Raw genomic sequence first — 22257 nt, forward strand, 5'->3', positions numbered from 1 at the left:
TGACTTAAGACTTCATGTAAAGACCCTTTCTCTGCTTGTGCTTTATTTCCTTGTGCTTTCTTCCCTTGTGGTTTCAGTCCAAGGTGATGAGTAATGAATGATTGCTTTAGAGAAACGAAGTTCATTAGACAGTTTGGATTTTCTTTACTACCATGAAAAAAAGCCAAAAACATTATTCAAAATAACTAGTGGACGCAAGACTACTATGGTCATATTGTATAGAAAAAATGCTGAGCAGTACAAGAAAAGTGTGAACTACAGCTTTCAAGTAGTTAATATGATATAAGCACTTTGCTTATAGATAAAAAGGTAAGATTGTTTGGAAAGTTTAAAACTGGTTCTCTCAAGACCACTGAAATATCTTAAGAGTTCACTCTTCTATTGATGCTGAGAATGAATGTTAATGAATGCTGTTAAATGAAGAGACTGTACATTTTCATTGGCAATGTTTGCACTACAACAGCTTGGAAATTTTGAAACTCACCCATTCTCTTTTACAGGAGTAAAATAATGAATGCTGCAGACTGAAGCACTACCAAAATGCATTCTGGGCACCTGAATGTATAAATTGCCTGGAGACAGATAATGTGATTTTTCATATGAATAATGGTGATAATTGTTAGGCAATAATAATAATAATAATAATAATAATAATAATAATAATAATAATAATAATAATAATAATAATAATAATGTTATTCCCTTAGTAACCTTGGACTTTAAAAAGACTACTACAGTGATTCAGAATATTAAAAGTGTTTAATTTCATTCCTACATCCTTCTTTGAAAGTGTATGTTTTAATTCAGCAGATGATGCTTAACATCACAAATTTGCATTCTGTGAATATTGTGGTACTGGGTCCTGAAAAGTATTAAAATAAAATAAAACCCCAACATTCTTAAGCATGTGTCCTTTACCAAATGCTCTAATGAGCTGATGACATAAAGAACATGCTTGCTGAGAGATCACAAATAACCACTGTTGTATTTTCTATTGTCTTTATTACAGACTGACGAGAAGGAGAGAAGTGATGCCTTGAATGTTGCAACAGGCAGCACATGCAAGAAGACAAGAGATCTCCGTAGGTAGGTAAGCAACCTAGGGGAATTAAAAGATAGGAGACTTGAAGGATGGTTTTCCAAACTGCTCTTTTCTAACACTGCACTTTGAAAAGAAAGATTACTTCTATATTAAAAAAAATACTGAAGATAGTTAACTATTCCACAGAATACATACATAACAATTTTTAAAACTCTGGGGAAAAAAAGCCTAACAAACTATACTGGCTGAATATATGTATGTAAATAGACAAAATTCTGAACGTGTACATGTCTAAGTATGTACTTACTATAGAAACATATCAGTAATGTACTTTGGACATCAAGATTTGTTTTATTTAAAATAAGCTTGAAATATTATTGGTTGTTGGCAAAGATACCTTGAAGAGACCACTGGGCCACTGTGTTTAGTTCTTTACAGTTGTGAGAACTTGTAAACAGAAAAGGGTCCTAGGAATGCCTAGTCCACAGTCCACCCATTTTGCTTCCTGCATCCCAGTATCCTAAAACTAGTGTAAGACATAGACCAAAATCCACAACCTCAGTGTACTACAGCAGTTGAGCAGTAGACGTTAGCTGTGTTTGCATTCTTTCTCTGCAACAAACATCTTTGAGAAACACTGCAAATTATATTGAAAGTATTTAACCTTCCAGTTTAGAAAGCCAGTAGTTCTTTCAGTTAGGTTACCCCAACCAACTCCATGAGAATTCATGGCTATGCAGAACACGAGCATGCATGACTTTCATCCTGTCTCCAGCTGTGGCTATTCTTCAGCTCTCTGGTGGAAGAATATCACTCCCAACTTTGTGTGCAGTCCTACAAGCCAGCCTGTGCGTCATGATGAATAAATTCCTTCCTATCTCACATAATCAGACAGGGGAAGCCTTGAAATATGAGATTAATATAATAGAAATGCAGTGTTTACAACTAGGCATCCAGTTTCTGCTCACATTCAATCAAAATGTTTTCAGTGCAGACACCCAGCAACTTGCATCACAAGCTGGAGAAGCCTAGGAAATCCCCTATTCTGCCCTATAGTCTCTTCTATGAGTTAATTAAACTCAAGCTTTTAACAATTTACTGACTGTTATAGTGGTTATAATCTGTTAACTAATTCAATTGTAAAATGTTCAGGCTGAATATAATCGTGCTTATAGTCAGACTAGAAAAATTATTTTTCTCTAACTAGATTAGCTCTATGGCATCTTGGCATTTTCCATTGGAAGGCATTTATGAGAAATATTTAATCTACTTCCTCCAGGTCTGTGTTCATACATGTGAATTGCATCTCCTCCTAGAGAGGAGAAGGCTCTGGGGGGACTTCATAGCACCTTCCAGTACCTGAAAGGGCTACAGGAGGGACTTTTACCAGGGCTTGTAGTGAGAGGACAAGGGGCAATGGTTTAAAACTGAAATAAGAGAGATTTACATTAGAGATCAGGAGGAAAATATTTAGTGTGAGGGTGGTGAGTCACTGGAGCAGGGTGTCCAGAGAAGCTGTGGAAGCTCCATCCCTGGAAGTGCTCAAGGGCAGGTTGGATGGGGCTTGGAGCAACCTGGTCTTAGTGGGAGGTGTCCCTGCCTATGCAGGGGGGTTGGAGCTCGATGATCTTTGAGGTCCTTTCTAACTTGAACCATTCTATGATTCTGTGAACAGAATTTATCTACTATTATTTCTGCTGTGAATGTTCACTGTCCTTCGTACAAGGAGAGCAGCAGCAAAAAGGGAATGGCTTTTTGCCTTTCCCTAGCTGTAGGAGTCTTCTACTGAGTTTTCAAAAGATACATTGGTGCAAAATCGGTGCTTTCACCAAGTGAATGCATATCCTTTGGCAACAAACCCATCATCATGAAAGAGCTGAAAAGCATTTTGTGTTCTTTTCTGTTCCAATCAATATAATGCATTCATGTATATATATATAAAAAATATATGTATTTTTGCAGTAGGAAATTCAGTGAATTGATAATTCAGTTGCATTGCATATATTGTTACAATTAGTGTATTTCTTGTAGTGTTTTATGATTATAATGAACAATTGCTATGTGCAGGTTTATAACATGTAAAGTAACCTCTTAAATGAGGTAATGTCCCAATGATCAGTTATAAGTTTACATGACATCTAATTATAATAGGTAATTTGTAGCAGAATGTTACATTTCTTTAATAATTTCAGTAAGAACTTTAAGAACACTTAAATAGAGGAAATTTAACTTCAGACTCATTTATATTTCTCCTTGCTCTCTTAATCTATTATCAGGTGCATAACTAGTAATCTCATTGATATAATTACCATGAAGGCTAGCATTTTGCTAATCATGATGTATGCTTGGGTTTTCCAAAAAGGTAGAAAACATTTGGTTAACTTTGCAGTTCTGAAAACACGTGATGTAGACTACTTTGGAAGTACAAATATAATTAAATCCATATTTTCTTTGTAAAATGAAATACCTTTCTCCCTTCTCATCTGAACTTGAAGAGAAAATAGCCAGGAGACATCAGGTTTGGTTGGAGCATTAGGTATGGAATCATTTAGCCATTCTATTCATCAAAGAACATGAACATTTGTTTGGCTCCCTTTATTTCAACAGACCTATTACATGTTTTAAGTGCTTTAAGTATCAGTTCTCACACACACATACTCACACGTACAAATATGTATACTTAGGTGGTGGTATTAAAACTGTCCCTATAATAGAGTTGTCTGTATAATAGGTAAATGGCAGTTTCAGTAGGTTTCAGACACATCAGCCTGCAAATAATGCAGGAAAACAGCATGTACATTTTTATGTTATAAAACAGCAATGGACAATAATTACAAAAGAATTTAATATACAGTCCAATTAGCAGATACTAATGTAATGCTTTCTTCTGCAGCTCTGCAAAGCCATTATAGATCACATCTCAGACTCCTTCTTAAATTATATCATATCATATTATATTATATCATATTATATTAAATTAAATTAAATCATATGATATATTACATATTATATATGATATATGCTATATTATATATGATATATTACATATGTTATATGATATAATATATAATATATAATATATTATGTATTATATATATTATATATTATATATTATATATTAATCTGTTCCACTTTTAGAAGAAGAATGGAAGAGAGAAAGAAATAAAGGAATATGCTGCTGTATTTTGAGAACACATCAGCAGGCTTGTGAAGGTGTGTTGGATGGAGTTGCACTTTTTTTTTTATATATGTGGTAAGTGACTTGCCTCTGCATGTTTCCTTTACTGGCAGATGTGATAAAACAATCCAGCCTGGCACTTCAGGAAAGAATACATAAATGGCCCAGAGTAATAGTAAACATACTCCATTTTTTATATAATGTAATGCAGTAAGATAGAGGGGTTTGTGGTATCATCATTTATGTAGTATTTTGTTGCACAGAAAGCAGGTGGTGGGAAATTCCAATTGGAGAAATTAGTGTAAGTCTTTCCACAAAGATATTCAGTAGGAATTTATTCAGACGTGTGATTCTACAGAGTATTAGCTCAGAGTGTTCAGAATACTACTCGATGAGCACTGTATTAGTGTTAGTTGTTGGCCAGCTTTCTCACTTTAAAAGTTTATAGCCCGTGAAATGATATGCTGAAGAGGAAATGGTGACACACAGTTTAGAGCCATGAAGCCTCTAGCAGACTGAAGGCACATTGGCATGTATGCTGAATAAACTTACTTGCACACGTGGTATACCCAGTATTCATTTCTAAAGGATATACTTCTTTATTACTCATAACTGATACTTCTTTGTCCCTTAGAGATTTTCAAATATCATTGTAGTAAGATCTTAGTTTATTGGACAATCAATCCTGCAAATGTGACTAAATATTCACTGGTCTAAATTCATTCAAACTGGAGTTTGAAACGCTGCTGGAATAGTGAAGTAATGGATTTTGCAGGAATGTTTTTTTAAGTGCCTATAAGGAATGCACTGCTAATTTTTGGGTTTTTGTTTAAGCTTTTGGTGCTTTAGTGTGTAGCAATGCAAAAAATGAGAAAAATCAGTGAATTCACTCTGTGGCTGAAAATTTACTTAGGAAAACTACTTGGCTGAGAATTAACTAATTAATCATGGATGATCTAGAGATAATGAAAGACAAATAGGTAAACAGCTAAAGTAGAAGCAGGTATTGCAATTATGTTTCTTTTCATGGCTGTGTAGTTACAGAATAATACTAGTTATTATTCTCTGATTTCCAAGAGTGTCTCATTTTGATCATGCTGTAAAATCAAAAGAAAGTTAAAGCACAAACCCAAAGTTTTAAGTCTTTCAGATTTTTAATACTGAAGCTAAACTGGCCTGAAGCGGCTTCATTTTTAGAAAGGACAGGTGATCTCTGAAGATCAGATAACTTTACTGAATTTGAAATAGAGTCCAGGTCCACTGAAATACCCAAATCATTATTCAGTTTAGAAGATGTGAACCTAAAAATCCAATACTAATTTCCTCTCCTGGGTTTTAATTTGTTTCCCAAATGGAAGGAATAGCAGGCCCTTTGGGTAGGTTTGTGATTAAAGGGGTTCATGGCTGCACAGATACACTGCCTAAAAAATCTACAAGGACACGTAGCAGCTGCCTGTGAACATAAGGCTGCCCAGAAGATAGTTGAGCTTAGTGGTGCAGGAAAAACTATATAAACTTTTTGCAATTTCTGCATATTTACTACCAAAAAAGAGGGGTGGGGAGGGAAAGTCTAATATCCTTTTTCAGCAAGACATTACTAGTCCATTTTGCAGAGCCCCTTCTGCAAAGAGATAACCAGACTAGATAGCCATGCCTCAAAAACTTAGAGATTGCCTTCATTCACCTCACTGAATGATTAGCTTTCACGCCTTCTGGTTTTACCTAAACATCTGTAATAAACAGATGATATTGCATTCTCAGAATCATCAGCCAGCCAGAATTTGAATCAGGAAAGTTTTATTACCTACTCTTAATATGTCCTTTGTAAATGTTAGTATACACTTTCTTAAGCTGTGACTGTCAGTTCTAAATGATGCTGTTGTTGCCATACAGATTAAAAAAACCCATCGGTGTTTCACTTTCCCTCCATGATATTTCCTTTGGTTGAAGAAATTGGCAAAATAAATTTCTGCATTTGTGTAGTCAGATCGCCAGACACATAAGAACTGATTTGGGGATTGCAGCCAGCAAGGCAATGGTGATAGATAATGCAATTATTTTGATGTTACAAGATTAGGATATAAGTCCATTTTTTAAGTAAAACTAAAGATATTTATGTTATTTTCAGTTTAAACTTTTACTTCTATACTCAGATTAAAACGTACTAAAAATACTGCCCCCCTTCCCTGTCTCCCTCCTCACCAGCATCACTTGATGTTTCACTTCTTTTTTCCCTCTTCTTGAAAGTTAAAGAACTCAGGTGGGTATTTGGAGATTTGATTGGTTTTGTCATTTTTCAAGTTAAAACCTTATTTATATAGTTTACTCTTAACCCAAGATAAAGATTTCCCAAAGAAGATTTATCTTGCTTATGAAGTGCCTGTCTCTCCTTTGGTGAAATGAGTAGTTTAATATGGATGTCTAATTTCTAGAGATCTGAAGTGAGGTGAGATGAATTATACCTGGAGAGATGAGTGTTGCTCTGCTCTGAGACAATGCTGCATTTTCCTGTGCTCCATATAGCAGCTTTTAATCAAGTGTCTCCTATTTTTCAGTGCATTTTTTGTATCTGTTTCTGAAAGATCAAGGGTGTTTGACTAGTAGGTTATGTTGTTTTGCATCTAAATACAGTAGACTGAGATGAACATTGTAAAAACAAAGATTCATCTCACAAAGGTTTCTCCAACAATGAATTGGATATCAAAGTACTATTTGAAATATCAAGAGAGATTTTCTGTGGTTTATATTTTAAACTGAAAATGAAAACTTCTCAGATAGAAACAATAGGTCTTGGGTCTTCTTTGAATGTGAAATGTTAATTGAGTTAAGCCCAATACACTTACTCGCTGCTTATATAAACAGTATCCTCATAGGCCAGTGACCTTTGTAAATCAGCTTGAGGACTGATCTCTTACAAATATCTCTGTTGGAATTTACACTCTTTCCTTTCAAAATTGATGTAAGACATACAATATGATACACTTCAGAAGTACAAATATAATATAAATTCATTGAAGTACAAAACATCAGTGAAATGGAAACACTGACTGCCACACCAGATCTAGGTGATGTTTCTAAAGGTAGTAGCAACTACAGGAAATATCTTCTTCCTTGATTTCTTATGTTTTCTTTCTCCTGAGTTTATTAACTACCTTGTGCTACTATCTACCCTAGAGGTTCTATCTTCTCTTTAAAAATGCACACACTTGGGTTGCTACCCACACTTACCAGGAATATCAGCTGGTGCTTTGTGGACAGTGTTGGTATTCAAAAAGCTCAAACACTGGCAAAGTCTTTGAGATACCTTGATTAGCATCTTTGCACTATTATAGCTGCACAATATTTGCACAAAACAATCTCTTTGTTGTAAATGGAAATAGTACCTTCAAATAGATGGAGGAAGCGAAATAGTCCTACTTACACAGTAAAAAAAAACGACATTAAAATGCCCACTTTGGGTATTATATGGAAAACTTTCTACATATGAAATAAAAGCTCAGCAGCTAACATACTTTTATGAGTATCAGAGGTCACATTAAACGTTCTTCAACTGGAGGTTATTCTAGGCTACAGTGCCTTATATTGCTCATACACTGCGTCAAATATTCCTAAGTCTGAATATTGATTTTGTGACATTGAAAAACTAGGATGTAGTCTAAAATAAAAAAAGCAACCAGATTTGGATTACGATTCTGTATGTACTCTGTGCACTTCAGCTCAAATAAATTCCCAAAAGATATGTTTCTGTTAGAAATGTTTGATATTAATAGGATTTCTTACTATAATGCAGCAATTTTGATAAAAATATTTTTTAAAAAAAGATCAACTGCTTTGAAATTACACACATTAAGGTTTTGCTTTGAAATACCTTTTTATTTAAAATGTTACCATTAAATTGCAAATCTAACTGAAATATCTGATTATATGGAATGATTTTTGAGCAGTCTCATCTTCTAGGAAATGTCAAATTTAGCTCTGATCTGAATATAAACATGATTTAAAATGATGACAAAGTAATAATGAATAGCCTTAGGGGACTTTGTTGTACTTTACAGTCTCTCGTAAGACATGTGTGTTCTTAGTGGATATTCTGGCCTGTGGTTCACTTCTACCAAAGACCAAAACAAATACTGATACTGAGAGGACAAGTATGTAAAAGTGAATAAAAGGTAGGTAAAAAGGAAGAATTAAATGTCACATCTAGACAAGGGAAAAAACAGGTCCTCTATAAGTAGAAATTTCTTGTTTGGGAAAGCTACCAGGCTGTTCTCCTGAGCTCATCTATCAGAGATGTAATGCTCTCTGAGAGGAGTGATTGGCTGGCTGAACTTGAGATTAAAAAAGGAATTTCATGGGAGCAGGGAAGAATCCTCTGATTATCTTTTCTTTTGGCACAGATGCAAATCTCCCACTGCAGTGTTTAAAGGTCAACTGCACCCAGCAGAGGCTGAGAGATTTAATAGGAGAAGTAGAGGCGATAATGAAGTGAACTCTGTGTTTTTCATCTCTTCTCTCAGTACAGGAATATATCATATTCTCTCTAGTTTGATCTAATAACACTGACTTCATATCTACTACTCTGATCCATAAACTTGAGGGTTTACCCTATTGCCTAATTCTTGCCCTTGTTTTTTTCAGTTTTGACTGTGTTCCAATATGACAATACTGGCTTCTAGGAATTAGGCTCTCTAAGGTTGGATCTGTTATGAAAAATTGACAGTAACAGACAGCACATACATTTTAAGTCCATCAGTGTTGTAACAGATCTATTACAACACTATTCTAACAATATAATGTAACATTATTATATTATGCTGTTGATATAGAACAGCAAAGACATGCAGGACATAGAGTGTTCTTATAAAACAACTTGCCAGTTCCTGCAAAGATTTCCAGTGCAGGAAATCCAGCAAATCTATGGACGGTGAATTCTCCTTAAAAAAATCTTTATTTTAAAGTTAAGCTAAAAGATGTAAAGGAGAAAAAAATCTGGAGTTCTAAAAATATATATATAGAGAAAAGTAAATGGTTTTGTCACTTGCTAGTTGAACAAGATACAAGATTGCATAGAAACAAACTATAAAAATACTGGCAGAATCTTGAAGTTATATTAAGTTTCACTTAATGGAAAAAAAAAACCAACACACTAAAATATTGAATAAAAAAACTCCCTGGCTCTTGTTACTGCAGCTACTTCCAAAACTAGCTTTTAAAAACATGAAACTGATGTCATGAATGTGTTGGGAGAACTTTGCTTCACAGCTTATAATTTGAGTCCAGGCACTCCTTGCTTAGTACAGGGTTCCTGACCCCTTACCTCGGGTTTTTATGTCTGTCTCTGGATAGCAGAGTACAACAGCAAGGGTAAGGGAAATTAATTTAAACTGTCATCACTGGAGAGTTCATAGCTTTTTGCCACTCTAACCTGATCAAACTGTTTTGTTTGGAATGACAACAGTCTGGGATCGGCACCATTATTATTTAGAGCCTTTCCTGTTTACCTAAGAGCTGGATCCAGAAAATGTGTTTGAAGCCAAACTCATGGAATTGCTCACTCTTCACAGAAATAAAGTTCTTCAGGAGTAGCATTTATTTAATCTGTATTTCAATAGCACTCTGGAGACTCCCAATAAACATCTGGGTCCCTAGGTTGGGGAAAGCAGATGAGACAGATAAGATGTAGAGGGAGACAGAAAGGGAGAATTAGTCTGTCATATGGATGAATAATGTAGCCTGGAATAAAACAGAGATAAGTTAATTTAGCTAACTCAAAATTAATCACCATTAAACTAAGTTATGAATGTCCATGTATGGGTTTATTTCAATTAACTCCTTCTACTTAGAAAACCATTAATTGGTGCAATTTCTATAAAGAAATTGGGGTTTGAGATATATTTATAGGTATGAAAATTATTTCCCATTCCATTAGAGGCAGCACAGGAAAAATGCACAAATGCTTTGACTGCAAAAATGCTTTAAATTCTAATAGAATAAACCTGGCAACAGTAATTGAGAGGTGACAAGCAGATGGAAAGAGGCCTTTAAAGACAGGTAACTTGTCCTTGATGTATTGGAGCTGGTAGATGGATACATAATGGAGATTCATTGTAGACAAAATAGTGAATTAAGAAAAGTAATTAAATAAAATTAGGTTAAAGGCAACCCAGTACTTCTAAGTGTATGTAAGCTTTAAGACTTTGAACCATGCTATTCTGGGTCTCACAGACTTCCAGCACCTTGCAGCAAGTCCTGAATTCATAATACAAGATTTTTTGCACCTGTATGTTATTAATCAAATAAAGCCCACTTTCCTATTACTGTTTGAGCTTCAGGTGAAAAATGGTTAACCTTTTCTGCTGATAGTGTGAAAACAGCTGGCCAAAGCACAGTGGCACAACTGCAGAATCCAGATTTAAATTTCCTCAGCATATTAGAAATTGTGATAATAGTGATTCCATCTTGTGTCTCCAAAGTCTCATACTTTTGACAGCACTGATTGATAATGAGTCAGTCTTGTGCTTGTGTTTTTTACAACTTGGCTGAACTAAAAGGCACATACTGTTGGGTGTATTTCCCTTTGGTGTAAATTCATCCTCTGCTGAAGCTCTTTAAAAGAAACTGAAACAAGCTTATGCAACATTCAATAACATAACATAGTTACTTCCAACGAGATCACATTGTAACATCATTAGATTAAGCCTCTTATTAAAAAGTGTTAGCGTAGTATCCAAAATACTGACTTCATGACAGATTTCTAAAGCTTTCAAGAAATTTCTTCTGAAAAACACAGGCTGGTCTTGCTAGACACCAGGAACCTCCTTGCTAGACTCGGTAGGACAGAATTAAAGTATCTAGGCATGTTTTCTGCTAATGAAGAGTCTTCAGTCACAGCACTATCATCAGCTCTTTTACCCACCAGTCCAGTAAAGGGCAGTAGTGGCTATATCCCAGTACTTTTGCAATGGGAAGTTCACCTTTCTGAGTTTTAGCTTAATAAACATGTAGCCAGCCAGCCCTTTTTTAGGAAACATTTGTAAGTATAATTTTAGACTTCCTTGCAGAGAGATTTGTTTCCTTTGAAAATATTAGTAATCCCTGCATCTCTTACTCAGTTGTTGTTAAGATGGGTGTTTACTGTATGTTAGGATTGTTTCTCACCAGTGTATCCCTTTACAGTGAGGAACAGTGAATTCCAGTGATGAACAGTGAATTCCCTTGCCTTTTTCTGAAGGGATACTGTAAACAAGACAGTCTCTTTAGGAGATCTGCCTGTTAATTCAGTAGGACCACAATCCTACATTTTGAATGCTATCCACATGCTTAAGGGTGAGCCCACATGACATTATATTTCTACAAGATATTTAAAATATAGCCTGGTGTGAATGCATAGTAATATACTGTAATGCATCAATGACATAATGTCACGCATAAATCTATACTATGTCACAGATTAGATTTTTACCACTGCAACAGTGTGACATTTATTATTGTTATAGGTGAATCAGGAATTTAATTTGCTGATCAAATGTGAATGTATGTGGCTGGGTGTTAAGCTGCAATGTTTGTTAAATGTTTGTAGTTATGTTCTGTTATGTAATGGTCAATGTTGGAAGTTATACCTTGTTATTTAATGCTAAATGCTGATGGCCATATCAGGTAGGTAGTACTATAAGTTATATAACATCTTGATTGACTGTGCAAGTCCCGGAGAACAACAACAACGCAGAGAGTGAAATTTACTGAGAGAAAGGGACAGACCCTCCCCCCTCCGCAACGGCAGGAAAGAGAATGGAATTTGCCGAGATGGGGGAGGACCTCCCAAAAACGGTGGGACAAGGATGGAATTTTCCAAGAGAGCTGGACCCTCCGAACGGCGGGAAAAAGAACTGTATAAAAGGGACCCCGCGCGGAGCCGCGTGCGCGCCGTTGGCAGAGCACAGACTCTTCAGCCGCCCAGCGCTGTTTGCTCGCCTACCTCAAATAAATTGATTAATTTCTAAATTCTTTTCCTGGCTGGTTATTACCAATTACATTATGCTTTATGGACAACTTAGTGCATGGATGTACTTCACTGTGAATTATGGATGGCTTTATAGCCTCTAAAAATACAATTGCCTTGAGTATTTAAAAAAGCTTCCTATGCATGTTTACAGTTTCAAATTGAAATTTAAAATTTCGATTCAGTTCAGTATGGGAAGGTTTTTTAATAGTGATACATCATAGGATATTAGTTAGTAAATTCAATAGAAATATAGCCTAATAAAAGTTTACTAAAATAATGAATTTGCTATACTAAGAGGGTTGCTTTTAAAACAAGGTGCTTTGTGAAACTATCAGTCAACTATGCCAAGCATCCTGTAGGTTGTGATAACATTGAGTCTTCTAAGACCCTGTGGTGCCTACAGACAACCCACATGTTGATTCTGACCCACCTGGGCAATCTACCAGCGGGAGACTGGAGACAGGACCAGGATGAGAGACCAGGACAAAGATGACAAAGGACTAGAATCAACAAAGACCCCCACAGGAGACCCTTGAGCATGCATAATTACAAAGATAGCCAATTCCAGGAAATAAAATGACTATGTAGAAGAATTCTGGGAACTCATTGACATGGAACTGAATATGCATGTTTTTGGTGTATATAGTCGGGGTGTATGACTGACTTGTTGGAGCACTCATGGTGGAGAATTCCCCAGTGCTGCCCAGTGCTGCAATAAAGAATGCCTGCTCAATAACAGCTTGTTTGTTGTGATTGGGTCTTGATCTTGGAATCCTTACCCAGCCGCACCAGCCTCCCACTGCGGTGAGGAGTGTTAAAAGCAAAGGGGTTTGGAAGCTCCGAATAGCGTGACCACGTACCCAGCCTTCGTGCCTGTCCTGTATGGACAGTTAATATTCAGCAAGAAGAAAACCAACCCACTGGCAGAAGGAAACCAGGGGGTGTGAAGTGTCTTTTCCTCAAGCCACTCCTTTAATTAAAAGGCTCTTTTAAGCTTCCCAGGCACAGTCCCTTCTGCCCCCGCTGTCGGAGCGGCGAGGGCCCGGCCGGGCCGGGCTCTGCGCGGCCCCCGCTCGTTTCCCGGCGCGGGAGCGGCTCCTCCCGGCCCGCCCGGCGCCTCCCGCCGCCACGGCCGGGGCGCAGGGCGGGGTGGCTGCCGGGCCCCGGCGCCCGTCCCGGCGGACTGACTCCCGTGTCAGCAGAGCTGGCGCAGGGCGGGGTGGCCAGGCCAGCCCGGTACAGATGGCGCCGGGCAGCGGCTGCGTGCGGCGGGGGGCGATGGCGCCATGTTGTGCCTCTGCCCCGCCCGGCCCCGCCCTTCCGGAAGGTTCTGCGGCCGCGCTGCGGTGGAGCCGTGCGGGGCGGGCGGGCCTGCGCGGCGGGCGCGGGCTGGTACGTGTCTCTTTGGATGGCCTGGCACGCGTTTGTGCTGTCTGGAAGGAGGATTCTGCCCATCCTGGCGAGGCTTTTCTGCGTGCTGAGCTGCTGGGTGCTGAGGAGAGAACTGCGCGGGTAGGCTGTGCGTGGCCCAGGCCGTGCAAGAGAGTTCAGGCTGCTAAAAACTAGCAATGTTTGTGGTTTTTCTTCCTTATCAAGCCATCTACCAATCCTACTGTTCTGTGGGGACACCCTCTGAGTGCCTGCATCCATTCTGGTGGATGCTGGTCGCACGGTCTTCCTCTGCCGAGGAGACACCATTTTTTCTGGATCAATATTTACATTTATTTTGCGCCTCCGGCTCTAGAGAGCTGTACCCACCTTGTAGGACATGACACATAGTCACCTGGTAACTGATGTCATGGTGCTGCACGATGTCACAATCCACTCCCCACCCTGCCCGGCTTGTATAAATACCCCAGGAGCCCACTGCTCTGTGGTGTGTTGCACACTGACACTGGAGCGTCAGCACAGTCTTGGACTGCACTGAGTTCCTACATTCAGCAAACGCTGCCCTAGCATCCAGTCCAGAGTCATGGAGCTACGGTCAGGGCGCCGCCTGATGCCTCTGGAGAACACGGGAGCCTCCTGTGGGCCTCCCCAGCCCAAGAGGAGGCGTCAAGACCCCAATGAGAAAGGTGAGCATGGAGCATCCCTGCAGGCACTCATCAGAGGGGATTTTGGCCAGTGCCCAGCTGTGCAAGCAGAGGCCCCTGTGCCGTGGGAAGGTGCTCCAGCCTCTGCCCCATCCTGCTCCTGGTGCTAAGCCCCAGACCCACGGTGTGGTGCTGGGGGTGATGGTGCCACTGTCCCCCACAGTGTGCAGGCTGTGCCAGAGAGCAGATGCAGACCCCATGGTGGTTGGAGAGTTATGTCGTCAGGACAGGCTCTCTGTCCATGAGAACTGCCTGGTGAGTCCCTGGGACTTGACGCCCCTGCTCCCCATCCTGCACCACCCCTAGCCCCAGGCATGAACCCTCTTGGCCTCTCTTGCAGTACCATGCCAGTGGGCTGACCCAGAGGGGAGCTGACGACGAGGGCTTCTACGGCTTTCTCCTCCCTGACATCCAACAGGAGATAAAGCGGGTGGCAACGAAGGCGAGTCTTGGGGGGGGCACATGTCCCCACCGTGCCTCCATCTTCCTTCCTTCAAAAAGGCCCATTTCTGTGGAAATGGGGGATTTGGAAAGGACGGATGTCTTTATCTGTGGCCCAGTGTCACCGGCCAGGTGGCCACTGATGCATGGCAGGGTTGTGCTGGGTGAAACGGGCTCCCCGGTGCGTGCGGCACTGACGCTGTCCACTTCTGTGCTGTCCCCAGAGGTGCTGCTTCTGCCACCAGCCGGGCGCCTCGGTCACCTGCCGGGGTCGGCTGCATCGCTCATCCGGCTGGAGCCACAGGCGCCGCTGCTCCCGCACCTTCCATTTCCCCTGTGGGAGGGAGGGAGAGTGCATCTCCCAGTTCTTTGGGGAGTACAAGTGAGTGGAGCTGTCCCATGGGGGCTGGGGATGGGCCGGGACAGAGGAGGGCTGGGTCTGAACTGTCTTCTGTGTCCCACAGGTCCTTCTGCTCGAAGCACCGGCCGGTACAGCGGCTGCGGGGAATGCAGCAGCACCGGACCCCCTGCCTCTTCTGCCTGGAGCCAGTGTCGGAGCAGCCCTGTTTTGACACCCTGGTGTGTCCTGCCTGCGCCAGCGCCTGGCTCCACCGCAGCTGTATCCAGGTAGGCAGCATTGCCCCCAGCCCTGCTGTCATCACCCCTGGTTGTCACCCCATCGCCCAGCTCTGGGGCTAAGGGGGAGGTGAAGGGCCCCCCCTCTCCAGCTGCCACGGGTGCTGATGGCTGCTCTGTCCCAGGCAATGGCGCTGAGCTCAGGCCTGCGCCTCTTCCGCTGCCCGCACTGCCGAGACACGGAGCAGTTCCTGCCCGAGATGTTGCGGCTGGGGATAAAAATCCCCAACAGGTCAGTGCCCTGCCCTCTGCCTTGTGCCTCTCTGTGATGCTCCAGCCAGTCCCCTTCCTGCCTCCCCAGATGCTGGAGTGGGGGGGGACCCTCTCCCCAGGGCTGAACATTCCCTGACTTCCACAGAGAAGCTTCCTGGGAGCTTGAGATCTTTGAGGACTTTGGCCCAGGACAACCAGAGCGTCCAGGAACTTTGGCCTTCCAGGATTTTGAAGATCACCAGCCCTTCGACAACATCTAGGAGCATCACAGCTCCTAGTGGGAGCTGGAGCAGGCACAGGAGAGTGGGTGAGTGTCAGTGGCCCTAGTCGCCACAGCCCCGGTGACAGACAATGCCTTCATCCCCTGCTTTGGGCAGGGATGGAGGTGCTCTGGGGTGCCGAGCCGGGCACAGTGGCTGCCAAGGAGGACTGGGGGGAACAGGGCGGAGGTGGACTCAGCACAGCGCCAGGGCTGGCACCCCGCACATCTTGGGGGCTGTTGGTTACTTTGCATCTTGTTGCTCCCCCAGGCCCTGGAGACTTCTGGAGCCCTGTGGCTCCTGTGGAACCCACCAGCTCTGCACCGCCCTGGGAGAAGATGCCAGCTCCTGGGCGTGCAGGGACCGCAGTGACACAGGCACTGGTGAGGGGTGCAGCCAGGGGGACAGGCCACGTGGGACTGGGGGACAGGTGCCGAGTTGTGCTTTGGGGAGGGAGTGAGACACAGGGCTTGTGCTCATCCTCTCCCTGGCCCTTCCCTCACAGGGTCCCCTGCCTCAGCCAGCACACACTCCAGTCCCCTGGCACAGGGACCCTCGCCTCAACCCCACAGTTTCCCTCACCAAACTCCTGGGACTTAAAGCACCTTGGTCAAATCTGAGCTTCCTCCACTACAGGCTGTAGCTGCAAGTTCCAGCCCCTTGGCACTGTCTCCTCTGTCATTTGGAGGAGGAGCTGCCTGCAGACACAGAAGATGTTTCTTAATTACCAGCAAAAAAAAGCAGAGGAAAGCACAGTTCAATAACAAATAAAATTCATTCCTCTAATGTATATTAAGTCCACGTTGCTTCCCCTGGAGCCTACTTGCCGCAGCAGATAACCTTAGACCAATGGAAGCACATTCTGTGTCAGGTGCAGACCCCAAGATGCCTCCAAACATCCCCTGTCCTGGGCCTCCTCCATAGCTGCTCTTGGCACACAGCCAGATACACACTGAAGTCACAAGGTCCCACTCATCTTTTATGCCCTGCAGGGAAAAGTACAGGTGTCTCTAGCGTAGGTGAAGGCGAGGAGGAGAGTTGCCTCCTCTGTTGGACAGCTTGGGTTCAACTGCCCAGGATGCCCTTTCTAGTCAAGAGGATCAGTTGTCTTAACTGAGATGTTTTGGGTCCTTTGATAATGGGCATGTTCACATGGCATGGGGCCTGCTGGCCAAAGATGGAGGGGAACTGTCTCCAAGGGTGAAAAGGATTTTTGGCCAGGAGTTGGTGGGGCTCCCTGGGAGGCCTTAAAACTAGGTTTGAAGGGGGAAGGGGATAACATCAGGCCCAGGGGTGACAAGAGGGCAAGAGTTAGCAGGGCTCATGGATAGGGCTTTGAACTAGATTCAAAGGGGGATGGGGATGTAACTGGGCTGGATAGAGAGGTGCCTTAGTGTAGTAGCTCAGGCCTTGAGGGGCCGAGTGCTAGTATTTTTGAAAACAAGATGGCCTACCACCCTTCAAGAGCCAAAAGGGAAGCACCCATGAGGGAATTAAGGAGTATTTTTAAGGTGCATCCATGAGTTCTGAGAGAGCTGGCTAGGCCGGCCGTTCTCCATCATCTTTGAGAGGCACGGAGAACGAGAGACATGCCTGAGGACTGGAGGAAAGCCAGTGTCACTCTGAACCTTCACAGCTGCACTCTGAGGAGGTTTCCTTTCGATTCAGTTCCGTATGGGAAGGTTTTTTAATAGCGTGACCACGTACCCAGCCTTCGTGCCTGTCCTGTATGGACAGTTAATATTCAGCAAGAAGAAAACCAACCCACTGGCAGAAGGAAACCAGGGGGTGTGAAGTGTCTTTTCCTCAAGCCACTCCTTTAATTAAAAGGCTCTTTTAAGCTTCCCAGGCACAGTCCCTTCTGCCCCCGCTGTCGGAGCGGCGAGGGCCCGGCCGGGCCGGGCTCTGCGCGGCCCCCGCTCGTTTCCCGGCGCGGGAGCGGCTCCTCCCGGCCCGCCCGGCGCCTCCCGCCGCCACGGCCGGGGCGCAGGGCGGGGTGGCTGCCGGGCCCCGGCGCCCGTCCCGGCGGACTGACTCCCGTGTCAGCAGAGCTGGCGCAGGGCGGGGTGGCCAGGCCAGCCCGGTACAGATGGCGCCGGGCAGCGGCTGCGTGCGGCGGGGGGCGATGGCGCCATGTTGTGCCTCTGCCCCGCCCGGCCCCGCCCTTCCGGAAGGTTCTGCGGCCGCGCTGCGGTGGAGCCGTGCGGGGCGGGCGGGCCTGCGCGGCGGGCGCGGGCTGGTACGTGTCTCTTTGGATGGCCTGGCACGCGTTTGTGCTGTCTGGAAGGAGGATTCTGCCCATCCTGGCGAGGCTTTTCTGCGTGCTGAGCTGCTGGGTGCTGAGGAGAGAACTGCGCGGGTAGGCTGTGCGTGGCCCAGGCCGTGCAAGAGAGTTCAGGCTGCTAAAAACTAGCAATGTTTGTGGTTTTTCTTCCTTATCAAGCCATCTACCAATCCTACTGTTCCGTGGGGACACCCTCTGAGTGCCTGCATCCATTCTGGTGGATGCTGGTCGCACGGTCTTCCTCTGCCGAGGAGACACCATTTTTTCTGGATCAATATTTACATTTATTTTGCGCCTCCGGCTCTAGAGAGCTGTACCCACCTTGTAGGACATGACACATAGTCACCTGGTAACTGATGTCATGGTGCTGCACGATGTCACAATCCACTCCCCACCCTGCCCGGCTTGTATAAATACCCCAGGAGCCCACTGCTCTGTGGTGTGTTGCACACTGACACTGGAGCGTCAGCACAGTCTTGGACTGCACTGAGTTCCTACATTCAGCAAACGCTGCCCTAGCATCCAGTCCAGAGTCATGGAGCTACGGTCAGGGCGCCGCCTGATGCCTCTGGAGAACACGGGAGCCTCCTGTGGGCCTCCCCAGCCCAAGAGGAGGCGTCAAGACCCCAATGAGAAAGGTGAGCATGGAGCATCCCTGCAGGCACTCATCAGAGGGGATTTTGGCCAGTGCCCAGCTGTGCAAGCAGAGGCCCCTGTGCCGTGGGGAAGGTGCTCCAGCCTCTGCCCCATCCTGCTCCTGGTGCTAAGCCCCAGACCCACGGTGTGGTGCTGGGGGTGATGGTGCCACTGTCCCCCACAGTGTGCAGGCTGTGCCAGAGAGCAGATGCAGACCCCATGGTGGTTGGAGAGTTATGTCGTCAGGACAGGCTCTCTGTCCATGAGAACTGCCTGGTGAGTCCCTGGGACTTGACGCCCCTGCTCCCCATCCTGCACCACCCCTAGCCCCAGGCATGAACCCTCTTGGCCTCTCTTGCAGTACCATGCCAGTGGGCTGACCCAGAGGGGAGCTGACGACGAGGGCTTCTACGGCTTTCTCCTCCCTGACATCCAACAGGAGATAAAGCGGGTGGCAACGAAGGCGAGTCTTGGGGGGGCACATGTCCCCACCGTGCCTCCATCTTCCTTCCTTCAAAAAGGCCCATTTCTGTGGAAATGGGGGATTTGGAAAGGACGGATGTCTTTATCTGTGGCCCAGTGTCACCGGCCAGGTGGCCACTGATGCATGGCAGGGTTGTGCTGGGTGAAACGGGCTCCCCGGTGCGTGCGGCACTGACGCTGTCCACTTCTGTGCTGTCCCCAGAGGTGCTGCTTCTGCCACCAGCCGGGCGCCTCGGTCACCTGCCGGGGTCGGCTGCATCGCTCATCCGGCTGGAGCCACAGGCGCCGCTGCTCCCGCACCTTCCATTTCCCCTGTGGGAGGGAGGGAGAGTGCATCTCCCAGTTCTTTGGGGAGTACAAGTGAGTGGAGCTGTCCCACGGGGGCTGGGGATGGGCCGGGACAGAGGAGGGCTGGGTCTGAACTGTCTTCTGTGTCCCACAGGTCCTTCTGCTCGAAGCACCGGCCGGTACAGCGGCTGCGGGGAATGCAGCAGCACCGGACCCCCTGCCTCTTCTGCCTGGAGCCAGTGTCGGAGCAGCCCTGTTTTGACACCCTGGTGTGTCCTGCCTGCGCCAGCGCCTGGCTCCACCGCAGCTGTATCCAGGTAGGCAGCATTGCCCCCAGCCCTGCTGTCATCACCCCTGGTTGTCACCCCATCGCCCAGCTCTGGGGCTAAGGGGGAGGTGAAGGGCCCCCCCCTCTCCAGCTGCCACGGGTGCTGATGGCTGCTCTGTCCCAGGCAATGGCGCTGAGCTCAGGCCTGCGCCTCTTCCGCTGCCCGCACTGCCGAGACACGGAGCAGTTCCTGCCCGAGATGTTGCGGCTGGGGATAAAAATCCCCAACAGGTCAGTGCCCTGCCCTCTGCCTTGTGCCTCTCTGTGATGCTCCAGCCAGTCCCCTTCCTGCCTCCCCAGATGCTGGAGTGGGGGGGACCCTCTCCCCAGGGCTGAACATTCCCTGACTTCCACAGAGAAGCTTCCTGGGAGCTTGAGATCTTTGAGGACTTTGGCCCAGGACAACCAGAGCGTCCAGGAACTTTGGCCTTCCAGGATTTTGAAGATCACCAGCCCTTCGACAACATCTAGGAGCATCACAGCTCCTAGTGGGAGCTGGAGCAGGCACAGGAGAGTGGGTGAGTGTCAGTGGCCCTAGTCGCCACAGCCCCGGTGACAGACAATGCCTTCATCCCCTGCTTTGGGCAGGGATGGAGGTGCTCTGGGGTGCCGAGCCGGGCACAGTGGCTGCCAAGGAGGACTGGGGGGAACAGGGCGGAGGTGGACTCAGCACAGCGCCAGGGCTGGCACCCCGCACATCTTGGGGGCTGTTGGTTACTTTGCATCTTGTTGCTCCCCCAGGCCCTGGAGACTTCTGGAGCCCTGTGGCTCCTGTGGAACCCACCAGCTCTGCACCGCCCTGGGAGAAGATGCCAGCTCCTGGGCGTGCAGGGACCGCAGTGACACAGGCACTGGTGAGGGGTGCAGCCAGGGGGACAGGCCACGTGGGACTGGGGGACAGGTGCCGAGTTGTGCTTTGGGGAGGGAGTGAGACACAGGGCTTGTGCTCATCCTCTCCCTGGCCCTTCCCTCACAGGGTCCCCTGCCTCAGCCAGCACACACTCCAGTCCCCTGGCACAGGGACCCTCGCCTCAACCCCACAGTTTCCCTCACCAAACTCCTGGGACTTAAAGCACCTTGGTCAAATCTGAGCTTCCTCCACTACAGGCTGTAGCTGCAAGTTCCAGCCCCTTGGCACTGTCTCCTCTGTCATTTGGAGGAGGAGCTGCCTGCAGACACAGAAGATGTTTCTTAATTACCAGCAAAAAAAAGCAGAGGAAAGCACAGTTCAATAACAAATAAAATTCATTCCTCTAATGTATATTAAGTCCACGTTGCTTCCCCTGGAGCCTACTTGCCGCAGCAGATAACCTTAGACCAATGGAAGCACATTCTGTGTCAGGTGCAGACCCCAAGATGCCTCCAAACATCCCCTGTCCTGGGCCTCCTCCATAGCTGCTCTTGGCACACAGCCAGATACACACTGAAGTCACAAGGTCCCACTCATCTTTTATGCCCTGCAGGGAAAAGTACAGGTGTCTCTAGCGTAGGTGAAGGCGAGGAGGAGAGTTGCCTCCTCTGTTGGACAGCTTGGGTTCAACTGCCCAGGATGCCCTTTCTAGTCAAGAGGATCAGTTGTCTTAACTGAGATGTTTTGGGTCCTTTGATAATGGGCATGTTCACATGGCATGGGGCCTGCTGGCCAAAGATGGAGGGGAACTGTCTCCAAGGGTGAAAAGGATTTTTGGCCAGGAGTTGGTGGGGCTCCCTGGGAGGCCTTAAAACTAGGTTTGAAGGGGGAAGGGGATAACATCAGGCCCAGGGGTGACAAGAGGGCAAGAGTTAGCAGGGCTCATGGATAGGGCTTTGAACTAGATTCAAAGGGGGATGGGGGATGTAACTGGGCTGGATAGAGAGGTGCCTTAGTGTAGTAGCTCAGGCCTTGAGGGGCCGAGTGCTAGTATTTTTTGAAAACAAGATGGCCTACCACCCTTCAAGAGCCAAAAGGGAAGCACCCATGAGGGAATTAAGGAGTATTTTTAAGGTGCATCCATGAGTTCTGAGAGAGCTGGCTAGGCCGGCCGTTCTCCATCATCTTTGAGAGGCACGGAGAACGAGAGACATGCCTGAGGACTGGAGGAAAGCCAGTGTCACTCTGAACCTTCACAGCTGCACTCTGAGGAGGTTTCCTTTCGATTCAGTTCCGTATGGGAAGGTTTTTTAATAGCGTGACCACGTACCCAGCCTTCGTGCCTGTCCTGTATGGACAGTTAATATTCAGCAAGAAGAAAACCAACCCACTGGCAGAAGGAAACCAGGGGGTGTGAAGTGTCTTTTCCTCAAGCCACTCCTTTAATTAAAAGGCTCTTTTAAGCTTCCCAGGCACAGTCCCTTCTGCCCCCGCTGTCGGAGCGGCGAGGGCCCGGCCGGGCC

The 22257-nt window shown here is 45.7% G+C and overlaps 2 protein-coding genes across 2 annotated transcripts; both read left to right on the forward strand.

Annotated features, from left to right (window-relative positions):
- Positions 1-14194: 14194 nt before the first annotated feature.
- LOC127384171 (PHD finger protein 7-like) lies at positions 14195-15865 on the forward strand. The gene is made up of 7 exons (XM_051618253.1): positions 14195-14297; positions 14479-14570; positions 14656-14757; positions 14981-15138; positions 15221-15383; positions 15518-15624; positions 15751-15865. The coding sequence occupies exons 1-7, from the start codon at positions 14195-14197 to the stop codon at positions 15863-15865; spliced, it is 840 nt and encodes a 279-aa protein (XP_051474213.1).
- A 2819-nt stretch (positions 15866-18684) lies between these two features.
- On the forward strand, positions 18685-20355 carry LOC127384172 (PHD finger protein 7-like). The gene is made up of 7 exons (XM_051618254.1): positions 18685-18787; positions 18970-19061; positions 19147-19248; positions 19471-19628; positions 19711-19873; positions 20009-20115; positions 20241-20355. The coding sequence occupies exons 1-7, from the start codon at positions 18685-18687 to the stop codon at positions 20353-20355; spliced, it is 840 nt and encodes a 279-aa protein (XP_051474214.1).
- Positions 20356-22257: the final 1902 nt, after the last annotated feature.

Source organism: Apus apus, chromosome 4 (genome assembly GCF_020740795.1).
Source record: "Apus apus isolate bApuApu2 chromosome 4, bApuApu2.pri.cur, whole genome shotgun sequence".
Classification (NCBI taxonomy): Eukaryota; Metazoa; Chordata; class Aves; order Apodiformes; family Apodidae; genus Apus; species Apus apus.

Excerpts from the sequence above, each read along its gene's own strand:
- LOC127384171 (XM_051618253.1), top strand. The coding sequence starts at position 14,195 with ATGGAGCTACGGTCAGGGCGCCGCCTGATGCCTCTGGAGAACACGGGA. Across the intron at positions 14,758-14,980 it reads TAAAGCGGGTGGCAACGAAG|AGGTGCTGCTTCTGCCACCA; the intron begins GCGAGTCTTGGG and ends TGCTGTCCCCAG. Across the intron at positions 15,625-15,750 it reads GGGATAAAAATCCCCAACAG|AGAAGCTTCCTGGGAGCTTG; the intron begins GTCAGTGCCCTG and ends TGACTTCCACAG.
- LOC127384172 (XM_051618254.1), top strand. The coding sequence starts at position 18,685 with ATGGAGCTACGGTCAGGGCGCCGCCTGATGCCTCTGGAGAACACGGGA. Across the intron at positions 19,062-19,146 it reads CTGTCCATGAGAACTGCCTG|TACCATGCCAGTGGGCTGAC; the intron begins GTGAGTCCCTGG and ends CCTCTCTTGCAG. Across the intron at positions 19,249-19,470 it reads TAAAGCGGGTGGCAACGAAG|AGGTGCTGCTTCTGCCACCA; the intron begins GCGAGTCTTGGG and ends TGCTGTCCCCAG.